Source organism: Carassius auratus, chromosome 14 (genome assembly GCF_003368295.1).
Source record: "Carassius auratus strain Wakin chromosome 14, ASM336829v1, whole genome shotgun sequence".
Lineage (NCBI taxonomy): Eukaryota > Metazoa > Chordata > Actinopteri > Cypriniformes > Cyprinidae > Carassius > Carassius auratus.
This window is the reverse complement of record NC_039256.1, coordinates 21920530-21933749: the sequence shown is the minus strand read 5'-3', so window position 1 is coordinate 21933749 and position 13220 is coordinate 21920530. Positions and strand designations below refer to the sequence as shown.

The following is a 13220-nucleotide window of genomic DNA, read 5'->3' as shown; positions in this document are numbered from 1 at the left end:
TACCAGGCTCTGGTCCACTGCGCCCCAGCTTTCCAGGTGGATGTTGTTATAGTCCTGGACCAGGAGCGTCTCTATAATGAGCTTAAACGTGACCTGCACACTTCGTACGTGTCGTCCTCCTGCCAAAGTCTGGCGGCGTGGTGGAGCGCTCCAAGGACTGCCCCCGAGAGTCATGGGACGAAAAGATCCGGGAATACTTCTACGGCTTCCGTGGATCTTCCTTTTATCCTCATGCTTTTGATGTGTGCTTTTCAGATGTGCGTATTTACAAGATCGGTGCACCCTCAATTCCAGACTCCTGTCTCCCTCTGGGTATGTCCCAGGATGACACCCAGCTCAAACTCGTCCCAGTCAGCCCTGGCAGGGATTTAACCCACCATGTGCTGAGTGTGAGTTCAGTGGATGATGATGCCGAGGTGGGTGCAGGACAGAGCAGGGGGATTTTAGAGAGTCCTGTGTGTGGCTTCGTAGTTGTGACAGCGGTGGACACACAAACTCAGGTGATGACTGTACTCTCACCAGCGCCCAGACCCCTGCCGCGACACACTCTGCTCATTATGGACATTCGTTTCATCGACCTTAAATAGACGCATATAAGTCTAGCAGAGATCTCTGCTCAAACGGACATATCTTTTCACATTTGTTAAGTTCTTACAAAATATTTATAGGTGTGTATAATATTTTAAAGGACAAATTTTAATTATTATGTATATAAGTAAAAGCTTCTGTATTTATTTATTTATTTATTTTATATATAAATTCAACTGAAATTTCATCTGTCCTTCTGAACAAACAATAAAACAAACTGAAACCTGTTTGACTACAAGTCATTCTGCATGCCATTTTTTTCTTTCAATTTAAATTACTTCCTTTGATCAAACAAATTGCGCAATTAATTATTTTGGCACGCTATATATTGTGTAGACAAGAATCTATTCCGGATCTTTTTCTGCATGTCTTATACCGGTGTCCTGAAACGATGCTGCGGTCGAATAACATGATGATGATGCCTCGTTAAGGGTTTATTTTTGGCTTATCAGACTCTGCATCGGATAAACGACTTGGGGAGTTTTCAGCCCCGGGCGTACACAGATCAAAAGCCGTTTCCCAGGCCGTGGAAAGACATGGAGATTAAGGGAGAGAGAGGATAGAGAGAGCTGAAGCTCCTCTCCCATCAGATAATACCGCTGCCTCGGGCCGGGATGCAGAAAACACACCGAGTTTCAAAATCGCAGGATGTGTGAATAAACGCCAGCCATTTAAAGCACGTAAACATTCGGATAACCGATACTGAGTGAGTATATACAAGTGGATGACATTCATAATAGAGGTGTTGTTTGTGTAAATGCGTTTAGGCAGGTCGCTGTTTGGTTTTGCTCTGTTTCGGCATCGGATCGATTTGGCCGCATTTGAGCTTACTTCAGTGGACGCTCTAACAATTGGTGTCCGAGGCTTCACGATGCGGCCTAGTTAGATGGAACGGAATACACTAAGGGAAAAGTTAAAAGATGTTATTTTGGTGTGGTTTATAAGGTAATTTTGCTACTTATTAATCAATATGCAGCATTCTTGTTTTTTTGTAATCCAAATCGTCATGTTTTACCTCGTTAGGGAGTGTTTTGGAGGACGATATTAATACCTGATATGATAAGCTAACAACAAAAATCGGACACAAACGTAGTGGTTTTGACTCACATTTTGCCTTTTTGTCTTAAATCGTTTATGCTTTGATATTCAGCTAACCCGTTTGGTTTGTGTTTTTGCTGTAGTGAATTACTGTCACCTAATGAGTTGCCTTCTTAGACATAATCTTTGGCCATTGTAGTGCGTGCAATCCACATATGATGCCTTGAAATGCTGTCTGTGTAGATAAGCATCTCACAAGGCTTTTAAATGTTGATGTATTCTTCCTCAAAATACACTGTATTCATCTATATAACTTAACTTGACTTATAAACACCATCGCGAGATTTTTTCCTTTGAAAAAAAAAAACGACAACTAAAAGCAATAAAGTCACTTTTTATTATCTTATTAAATTGTTAAAATGACAATTGTGGGTCAGTGACATACTAGCATCATTTTACAGATTGTTACTGATTATTTGGTCCAATCAGACATCATCTGACATCCATCATCCAGTTCATCATTGATTAAAAGTTGATGTTCAGATATGATTGAACATGTTTATGAATTGACCAAATCTATATATAATTCCCATGTGAAGTGAATTAGTTTTCAGGTTGGCACTGTGAATGAAGAGAGCAGGAGTAGCTACAAGAAAAGGAGATTACGAGTGGTGTAATACGGCTTGTGTATGCGAGCCTCAAGGTCACTGTGTGGTCATTGTGACTGCAAACCCAAGGAGAAAATGGGATTGTAAATGGAAGATGGGGTTGTATTGTATACACAAAACCTGGTGGAGGATACAGTAAAAAAAAAAAAAGAGGCACACCCTTTCCTGGTGAGTGAGAAGTTGTGACAGGGCAGCAAAAGCATGATCGGGTTTCAACACGATGTGTGTGTACACAGATGAAGGTTTCACAATTCATTGCTTTGTTTCGCCCTAGTTCATGTGATCATTCGTATGATATGGGCTGCTTGGAACCAGTATGGAGAACTTAAAGAATGTGTAAGATCAGGTCATGAGTGCTTCTATACATCTTTAATTATCTTTTCTTCTTACAGATACTGATCAGGCCTGTTAAGGAATCAGAACAGAGGAGGGCGGCATTTTAGACGCGTCAATCTCATCCTTGTGAGGAAGAAAGGCCTCATGGGACGCCATGCAGGGTTAAAATGTTTTTGCACACTCATGAGTTACCACAACCAGAAGTTTTCAACCACGGACACAAACAGATCGTGTGCAGTTGTGATGGTGGACACGTACTCTGGCATGGGCGTACATTTTTCACACATGGACGTCTGAAACACAAGTTATCATGTGGATATCTGTATTGCAAGATTCATGTGACTTTGTGAACCGTGTTTTTCTGCCAGTTTGTCTCTCATCAAAGTGTGAGCGTAGATCACCTCAGAGTGGAGAATGAGCTCTCATTTAGGACACAAGGACATCAAGAGCTCCGTTTCATATTTTGTACTCGTAATTACGATCTTTTCTTAGACTGACTGTTCCGGAGGGAATCCAGACTCCACTGAGACTGTAGAACGAGAGTCGTATAGTTTGTCTTGTAGTTTATTTTTTCCCTTATACTTTTTGTTTCACCTCCCATCAAAACAGATTTTTTTTTTCTTTTTCTTTCTGTAGTCTGACGTCATGCTCGCATGCACTCATCTGCTGTGATGCTTTGAGAGATTGGAGACCGGTCTCTGAGCGAGTACTGTGTGAATGCCTCAACTCAAGTTGCTGCTTCCTTTGAGTTCTTTCTGATCTAACATGGGGCTTCCCGGAGATTTGCACTAAAAGAGCTTTGCTGGCACTTGATTTTCCTTTTATTGACCAAATCTTGTTACATTCAAGCCATATGAACTTATTTTTAATCAAACTAGAGATATTTTTGTATTACAGTAAAGTCATAGAATCGCGTATTATGTGTATCTATTTAGTCATATATTTTTATGTATCAGCACAGACGTATACGAAAAGACATCTGCACTATTGTATGTTAACGTTTGTTTTTTGGAAAGAATTGCACCTTGATTTATGAGAACATAATCTGTTTCACTAAATCCATGGCTACACACCATCCTCACTCAGGTGGGAGACGACTTTCCTTCGCTCTCTGACGCCTCCCCCTGGTCCCCAGTTTTTTTTTTGACGCCTCCAAATGCCTGTGGGTCTCAGTGTGGACGGGGCTCTGGGATACCCCTCCCCATCCCGCCCGTTCCGCCCCAGTCGCTATGTGCCTGTGTCCGCAGCAACCGCCTTCCTTGTGGGGGCCTCGACGCTGTTTCTTTGTTTCACGTGAGTAGAACCTAAATACATTAAAACAGAAGTCGAATAAATATATATATTTGTAAGAGTGATGTGAGGCATCTCTGTGCAGATGTCCGTGGCTGGCAGAGCGGTTCTCCTCCTCCATTCCGCTCTATAATGTTGTGGTCTTCCTCTTTACACTGGCCAATTTCTGTATGGCCACATTCATGGACCCCGGTATCTTTCCTAGAGGTACACACTTATGTTTTAAGAAGTTTAGACTGGGAAAACGTGAGTAAATCCTACTTCGTTTTTTTAAGGGGGCTGAGGAGAAATATCTGAGATATCCTTTATACACGATCTTAAAGATTGCCAAATTAGTTTAATGATAATTAAGTTTCCTCTGATAGATCTATATCAGTATTTATGTTATATTCATTTAATAATAGCAGTTATCATAGTTATTACCCAAAAAGTGTTTTCCTATTATCAGTAAAAACAGTATGATCAAATGTACACCGCTGTTTAAAAGTTAAGAGTCAGGAAAAACTTTTTTCGGAAATGAATCAAGGACAGATTAAATGGATCAGAAGTGACAGAAAAGACATTTATAATGTTGCTAAAGATTTCTATTTCATATAAATGCCATGCTTATTTATAAAGATATTTATTAGGAATCTTAAATGTATCATGGCTTCCAAAAAAATATTAAGAGCACAACGGTTTTCAACACTGATGATGTTTCTTGAGGAACAAATCAGCGTATTGATTTCTGAAGGATCATGTGACACTGAAGAATTCAGCTTTGCCATCAAATAAATGTATTACATAAAGAAAAAAAAAATGTTTTAAATTGTAAGAATATTTTACACCGTCACCGTAATGAAAACATTACAAATTTTACAGACCCCAAACGTTTGATCAGTTGCATATTTTCCAATTACATTTTTATGCACGTTAAAATATTCATTAAAATAAACATTACTTTCACATGTCGTAAGTATCATATAAATGAAACCTCATTGGTGCTCAAATTAGGCTTAATTTTCTTAAATGCACAATATACTTTTCTTATATTTTTGTGGTGCTGTACAGTATAATGTGCAGTTTTTATGAGATTGTATGTTTCGCAGCTGAAGAAGATGAGGACAAAGAGGATGATTTCCGGGCTCCGCTTTATAAGACGGTGGAGGTGAGGGGCATTCAGGTGCGGATGAAGTGGTGCTCTACATGTCGCTTTTACAGACCACCGCGCTGTTCACACTGCTCCGTGTGTGACAACTGTGTGGAGGTACATGCACATTCGTCATAGGTTCACACTAAACAAACTCTTTAAGTGTTTCGATTTGAGCCTTGACCTCTTTTGTCACGCATGTGTGTTTGTGTTTAGGAGTTTGACCACCACTGCCCATGGGTGAATAACTGCATTGGCAGAAGGAATTATCGTTATTTCTTTCTGTTCCTGCTCTCGCTCACTACTCACATTATGAATGTGTTTGGCTTCAGTCTGCTGTACATCCTCCATCACACTAAACATCTGGACCAGGTGGACTCTGGAGTCACGTATCCTTTACGTACATAACGCACACATATATGCATGTAATCTCATGGATGCACATCAACCTCTTCATTGTTCTCTGGTATCCTTAATGCACTACTCAGTATGGCGGTGATGTGTGTGTCTGGTCTGTTTTTCGTCCCGGTTGCGGGACTCACTGGGTTCCACATTGTGCTTGTTGCCAGAGGGAGAACAACCAACGAACAGGTGTGTGTTCGGGTGTGTCCCTTGTCCACATTGTATGTGTTTGGTCAAACAGAATGATGTTAATTGGTCTGTCTGAATTCTAAGGGTGTGTTCTCAAATGTTCTCTCTTCACCCTCAGGTCACTGGGAAGTTCAGGGGTGGCGTTAACCCCTTCACACACGGGTGCTTAAAAAACATTGCACACGTGCTGTGTGGTTCACAGGCTCCCAGGTTCACAAATCTTACTTCATAACCCATAAAGATGTAAAAATAAAGATTTAAAGTTCTAATTCTATACGCACGTTTTTGTACAGGTATCTTGGTCGCTTGCGAAAGCCTCATTCTGTTGAGGTCCAGCCACCATTTCTGCGGCCCCCTCTGTCAGAAGCCCAACTAGAAGCTAAAGCTGTGGATAATGGCATCCAACAGGTACAAACACATTATCATACACTTAGTTTTTTATGCTAACTGTCATGGTTGGCAGTGGCAGAACTGTCCAAGTGGATTAGGTTTGTAATACCATTTACACAGCACAAAAAAAATTTGTTAACATATATGTGAAATATCTCAGATAAGATTAGGTTTGTAAAATCCCTTTAGATGAGTAGGCTATTTTTGTAAGAGTTGCTCTGTGTGTGTGTGTTTGTGTGTGTGTACACTTCAGTCTAAAAGTAGTTTGGAGATAATGGAGAGTCAGTCCACTGATGCTGATCCCCCTCCACCACCTAAACCAGAGCACAGATACCCTGGGATGCCTCACACACAAAATGAAGGTTAGTGCATACACAGACATTTTATAACTGTCAGATCATTTACAGCATTTTTGGGCTGTTATGAAGCATATAGATGCTAAGGTCATCTTAAATGGATCTTAAATTAGAAGCTGTTTTTCAGGATAAACCAGTGTTTTATGTTAATCATAGATGCAAACTCCTCACCTATTAGTGATAAATCACTTTTTTGAGATCAAAATAGGTCACCTATGAGATTTGCTCAGAGCCGGTGAGAAAGTGTTTTATTAGGGAAGAAGGGGGGTCTTACAAGGGTAAATAAAGAACTGGGGAAGGTTTCATAAACTGTTTAGACTACTCTTTAAAAGTTTGTCATCTCCACTTCAAATTCAAAAGCTAGATTAGTCTTATTTGTATTGGAAAAGTAATACTGATTATCTTTTGGTAAATGCTAGTTGGTTAAACTAGCTCTTAAGACACCGTCTTACCAATGATGGCGAAGTTGATACAACTGGTTGTTTCGTATAAGTTTTGTATAGTATTTTCTTTACTCTTCACTTAAAAAACCATGTCTAGAAATGGTAATATTTTATGTATTTGAGGTCTGAGATGTGGGTACGGTAAAGATAGAGGGCAAACATTTTGCATTTTATTTCAGCATTGCCTTCTAACCAGCCAATATTGTCTTAAATAGCCTGCATAGCACTTCATCTTTTACAACATGGGATTTTTACCAAATAAATTCAGTCTTTATTTTTTTGTAAAATATTGCAACAAGGTGTAAAAAATATATACATATATATTATTTGTGTTTGTAAAATTACAGTTTTGGACATAAGGTAATAAAAAAATACCTTAAAGTAACTACAAATGAGCATGCAAAGCAAATATCTTTAAAAGAAATTCAGTGTAGAGCATGTCCCCGATCCACGCAATGTTCTCACTTTTTTCCCTCTTTGTTTGCATCTCTGTAGTTGTATTCATTTTATAATTTCTAAAAGAATTTTAAATCTATATGGGCCATATTATAAATATTCAAATCAATATTTAGCTTTCTTCCAATCAGAGTGCAGCTTGCTGACCGAGGCTCCACCCACACCTTCATTGTATAAATACAGGCCGTCCTACAGCAGTCCAGGAAAAAACCACACGGCCTCAACACATTCCAGCAAGGTTAGTCTAAGTGCAGTATCCACAAATACAGGCAAGGTCAGGTACTGAAACGTATACAACCGTTATCTACTGCTCTTGAGGTTTGCATTGCATTTTTTTCTTTTTGCATTGAATCCTTTTATTATTTTTCTTGAATATCTGAAATCACTGGCAGTCAGTGAGCGAGTAAGTTAAATGTGAAATATCCATTGTTATGGTGTGTTTTGCACCTTGCTCTTGTGTTTCGTCATTTTGACTCTGCAGTTGTTGCGTTTGATTCAAGCTGGACTCTTTCCTGTTGCTGTTTTCCTCTCGTTCTGAAGCATAACTTGAATCCTTCCCTTTCCTTCATCCATTCTGTAAAAATGGCATGAATTTAGTGTCAAATTCTCCTTGATGTTTTAAGCATAATTTATGTGCATTCATACAGTCCTACTGAGCCCCCTAAGGGGACATGGTGATGGAAAAAATATGAGATGGGAGAAAATATGAGAAAAAAATGTTTCAAAGTTTTTGTTCATTCACATTTATTTTTTAATTTGCAATGCTTTTGCACTCCCCCAAGAAACTTTTGAGTTTCCTAGCAAAACTGTTGCAGTCGTTCACCACACTTTCCAGTTTTTGGAGGTTTGTCTGGTAAGTGGGAAAAAAAAACGTTTTTTAGAAACTGTATTAAATATTTTTTTTAAATGTCAGAAAAATAAAAAAAATAGTGGAAAAATTACATTTTGGTGCTTTTGCATTCACGTTTGCATTCGACCAAAAACCTCTGCATTTGCTCACAAATACTCTTGAGGTAAGGGAAGGAACGTGACGTGTGGCCAAGTATGGTGGCCAAGTATACTTGAAATTTGTACTTTGCATTTAATCCATCAAAGTGCACACACACACAACAGTGAGAAGTGAACACACACACACACACACAGTGAACACACACCCAGAGCAGTGTGCAGCCAGTGCTGCGGCACCTGGGGCGTAGTTGGGAGTTTGGTGCCTTGCTCAAGGGTCTCACCTCAGTCATAGTATAGAAGGTTCATAGGGTTTACCCTCCAGAGTTACAGCTTTAAAAGGAGGAAGGATACCAAAAATCTGTTGCTTGGAATGCAGTTCTGTATCATCTTGCAGAGCCAATTTAGGAGGTGCCATAGTTGCACAGTTAAACCTGTGCAAAGAGTGATGGCAGCAAAGGTTTCGAAATCCTTCATTCAGCTGGGCCCTGACCAGTGTGAGCTCTTTGGTTTGGAACTGCTCTTCAATATGGCGGCCATGATTGTTCTTGTCGTGGATTTGTCTTATTAGGAATGCAGTGATAGTTTTGATAGTTTTTCCATGATAATTTTTGCGAGCAAACACAAAAGTTTTGGAAGTGAATGCAGAAGCATTGAAATATAGTTTGTCCACCAATCTTATATTTTGTCCATCACCATGTCCCCTTAGGAACTCCATACGTCCCTTTATACGGTGTGGTTTCCTCAAACTTTAAGTTGTGTTCCATCTTTCATGTCTGTGGTGATGCCTCAGCTCCTGGGAACGTTTCTTTCTCTCTTTTTCCTCTCAGATGAGTCGAGGGAACAGTATGACCGAGTCTCCCTCTGTCCCCGTCACCACTGGGCAGCCCAGCTACCGCTCAGACCCCAGTTTGTCAAGCCGAGGGGGTGCAGGGTGCCGTGGGGGAGGGGAGGGAGGTAAAGCAGGCTCGGGGGGCCTGGGTGGGGCCTCTACATTCGGTGGGCGATCCTACCCATCTTTTACCGACACCCTACTCCAATCAGCAGCAGCCTCTTGCTCCTCAAGCCTTCGCTCCGCCCATACGGCCCACAATGCCCTCGGGCCTCTCATCTCTGAGGGTACGACCTCCACTAGCTACAAGAGTTTAGCCAATCAGACACGCAACGGCAGCTTGTCATACGAAAGTCTGCTGACACACTCCGAAAGCCCGGAGTTTGAGTCTGCTGCTCACGAGTTGTCCCCGCCCAGACCACACCCTCCGCACTCTCTTAGCACAGCAGCGGGGGCCCCGCCTATTTCAGGGTACACGTCCCCTTTCCTGTCAGCTCAGCAGAGGGAGGGCTCTCTCCAGGCCTGCCCTGCCCCCCTAAGACCCTCCCCCAACAGAGCTTTCCTGCGCCCAACAAGCTCACCCCCTTCTCGGGCTCCGCCCCTTTCTCCTCGGGCTCGCTCATTGGGCTCCCCTCCTCCTGGCCCCGCCCCTGGCCATACACCTTTGGGCAAATCATTGTCCTATGCAGGTGGCGCCGAATTACAGCACCGCCCCTCTAGCTCAGGGGGCGGGACTCCGATGCAGAAGTGAGTAATGCCTGCAGATTTTAGCCGTCTCTCTCTTCCCCCGTCAGAAAAACCTGCACGCCTGTGTGTGTGTGTGATATGGTCAAGTAGAACATTGAGGTCCAGTGTCCGTGTTTATATTCATTTGATTTGGTCTCTCTTCTTCTCTTTGTTCAGTAACACTGTCTCTTTCTTCCTGCAACCCATGGCCACTCTGCTGTCCCTTGAATTTCTGTACACACCCTCCATCTTTCTGTTCTTTTTCCTTCTCTGTTCTCTTTCTTTACGTTCATCTGCTTTCTTCTGCCCTCCCCTCCTCCTGCCTTGTGGCCATAAGGATGACTCTGTCTCTGTGCTAAGGTTTGTCTCATTTTGCTTATGTAATTTTGATGTTTTAAAGTCAACATGAAACTGATATATACATTATTTTAATCGCATTACTAGATTTACATAAGTGCACGTGAAAAAAAATTAGGAAGCTAAGACGACAAAAGAAATTTGTAGTTTTAAAAGTCATCTGAAGGAAAAAGTCACTGTAAATGTAGCTTAACACACGCATTAACTTTGAGCTTCCAAACATATCCAGATAAAATCATTTCATGACATTATGGAAATAAAATGGCTTGTGTATGTCGATTCATATTGACTTCAAACTTAGTTTGCGCATGTCTTTGGTTGTGTCTGTTGCATTTAAACAAACTGTATAATCCCTAGAACACTTTCAATGCATCCACCTTTTTCACATGCATCGTATTTAGGTTAACCTATTTCTATCTGTTTTTCCCCCTCAAACATTCAGCTCGACTATTAAACAAAATGTGGCCAATCATAACACCCCCTCACACAAACCTGTAGGAGGGGTGAAGAAAGTGACTGGTGTTGGAGGAACGACCTATGGGATTTCAGTGTGACTGACAAAAGAGAATCAGGATTCATTCTGCAGTTTTTGCCCTTTTGAGCTTCAGCCAGACGGATGTAAAGCTGCTCAACCAAACATGCAAAAAAGACTACAAGAAGAAATCGTGTTTCCCAGTCAAGCTTCATCAGTCACTAAGAAGGACGTACACTGAGAACATGGACCAGTGAAGACAAATCTTCTTTTATCAGTTTTCTGAATATCGATATGGTACACAAATCCTTAAGACTTTCTTAGTTATTTAAAGAATCATTTGGTACTTCAATGTATTCCCTTCCGATTTATATGCATGACTGTCCAATGATCAATGACCATTCAGCCTTAGCAGGCGGGACCATGTGAGACACACTGATGCCTAGTTCAGAATAACGTCAACAGAAACCACAAGCCTCTCAGCTGTCAGCCAATAAGTATTTGAAAATATGACTACATGAATCACTGTTCAGTCTTGCATATTCCATAGCACGCTTTTTCAAACCCCTAAAGAGACCGTTCAACAAAAATGAAAATTCTGTCATCGTTTTCCAAACCCATATTACTGACTAGATTTTTTAATGAATGTTAATGCTGCTCTTTTACAGACAATTGTGTCCACATACTTTCCTGCTCCAAAAAAAGGCCATAAATCTGGTCAATAGAACTTCGAAAGTCTTCTAAAACAGTGGTTCTCAACCACTTTGGGGAAACATGACTTAAAATGATTTAAAATAAGAAAATAAAATGTTGTAAAGTCATATGACAGCTGATAGATGCAAAATGCAACAGTTGTTGTGACAAGTTTGAAAACGTTCATGTGTGCTGCTGATCACATAACTTTCATTTTTGGGTGAACGTTTTCTTCTTTTTTGCTATTATTATTTTATACAGGTACAGATATATAAGTATTAAGTTTGATAAAGAAGATAATATTAAGATGCAGGCATATATGATGTTTGTTTTAGGTTGGATAGTGTTTGTCAGATTTATATGGCTGCATCAGCCAGATGAAGTTGTCAGCCAAAGAAACTCGGTCTGTTTGACAGATAGCACACTCGTCAAGTAGGAGTGAATGTGTCTAAAGACACAAGTTACTAGAGCACAAAATATTAAGCGAAAGATTATTTACATTAAGTACTGAATATATTGTATGCAAATTGTAACAATGTGTCGGCGTGTCCACCAATCAAGAGCCACACCCTCTTGACAAATGGTCAGCCAATCACAAGAGAGTTTATTTATTTAGCCAGTGCAAGTACATGCTGGATTCACCATCATATAGATGGGGACATCGATTTTAAAAATTGTCTTTTGTTTTAACTTTTTTTTTTTTTTTTTTTACTGGACATTGGTTCAAATAAACAGCCAGAGTACAGTGATTGTCTCCTCATAGATATATAAGTTTGATTGTATTTTTCAATGTGAGAGAATGAGTATGACATTTTATTTGAACTTACCTGACTTTTGTACAAGAGCACATTCCAACTATCTGCTTGGTTCAGATCAGAGGTCGTTCACGTCTTTTGTCTGCTTTTTGAGATCTGAGGACCAGTCAGTGTAAGATAAACGTTTTTTTTATTATTTTATTTTATATCTTTCATCATTTCCACCATGGCCTTATGATGCCTTTTAACTGTTTTCAAGGGTGTTTCAGTCTGCATAGTTGCTCCTACAGATGACAGATAGAGGATTGTTGTGTTGGGTAAGAATGCAGACTCGTTTAACCCTTCTGTATTCCTTTAATGCCGCTGACTCTGAGTCAAATGAGCAACACGTTTTCAACAGAACAATAAACAACAGAATGAACATGAGCTGAGTTTCCTCATTCTTTATTTCGGTACTATTTTGTCCTGATGTGTCTGATAATAAGAGGCTGTTTCAAGTGTAAATTAAACGTTCAGTACAGGCACCTGTTTAACTCCTATCAAGCACCATCTGCAAACGACATCAGCAACTTGTGGTTTAAGTACTTTTGGGATTTGGTTAAGTACACATGGTAATCCTTTGGCAAAAGCCACTAAGGCTGATCCAAATCTTCTGCTTCTGTACCTTTCTGAGGTCAAGCAATATGCAGACAGAGGCCTCAAGAAATGAACTAAAGCAAAAACCACACCATAAGGAGGCACCAGGCACTGGTTTCAAAAAGAATGATTTTTTTTTTTCTTTTCTGATTCTTTCAAATATTTACTCTTAAAGGGGGGTGAAATGCTCGTTTTCACTCAATATCCTGTTAATCTTGAGTACCTATAGAGTAGTACTGCATCCTTTATAACTCCAAAAAGTCTTTAGTTTTATTATATTCATAAGAGAAAGATAGTCTGTACCGATTTTTCCCGGAAAAACACGAGTGTCTGGAGGCGTGACGTGTGGGCGGAGCTAAAGAATGTGTGTGTGTGTAGGCTTTTGCGTTGAGAGCGTCTGAGTGACATTACAGTGAGGAAAAAACACCATCATCCAAAACAAACCATGGCTAACAGTCAGATTCAGCCGTTTATTTATGATCCAGAATCAGATCCAGAGGCTGAAATTTAACAAGAGCA

At 40.3% G+C, this 13220-nt stretch overlaps 2 protein-coding genes across 6 annotated transcripts in view; both read left to right on the top strand.

Annotated features, from left to right (window-relative positions):
* Window positions 1-587, top strand: part of LOC113113321 (polyribonucleotide 5'-hydroxyl-kinase Clp1-like) — a 2309-nt gene extending 1722 nt beyond the window's left edge. The window contains exons 4-5 of the mRNA XM_026279440.1: window positions 1-36; window positions 129-587. The exon at window positions 1-36 is cut by the window's left edge and continues 108 nt beyond it. Of these exons, the coding sequence (XP_026135225.1) occupies window positions 1-36; window positions 129-587 (495 nt within the window). The remainder of the gene's footprint in view (window positions 37-128) is intronic.
* A 302-nt stretch (window positions 588-889) lies between these two features.
* On the top strand, window positions 890-12491 carry LOC113114014 (palmitoyltransferase ZDHHC5-like). 5 transcript variants are annotated; one of them, XM_026280693.1, is made up of 13 exons: window positions 890-1294; window positions 2687-3923; window positions 4006-4127; window positions 5009-5166; window positions 5266-5438; window positions 5538-5640; window positions 5759-5850; window positions 5934-6048; window positions 6284-6392; window positions 7402-7523; window positions 9061-9809; window positions 9966-10148; window positions 10588-12491. In XM_026280693.1, the coding sequence occupies exons 2-13, from the start codon at window positions 3787-3789 to the stop codon at window positions 10697-10699; spliced, it is 2175 nt and encodes a 724-aa protein (XP_026136478.1). In that variant the 5' UTR covers window positions 890-1294; window positions 2687-3786; the 3' UTR covers window positions 10700-12491. The 5 variants fall into 5 exon arrangements, with proteins under 5 accessions (XP_026136478.1, XP_026136482.1, XP_026136480.1 ...); XM_026280697.1 differs by having other exon boundaries at window positions 891-1294; window positions 10126-10148; window positions 10588-10722; XM_026280694.1 differs by having other exon boundaries at window positions 893-1294; window positions 7417-7523.
* The last annotated feature ends 729 nt before the right edge of the window (window positions 12492-13220 follow it).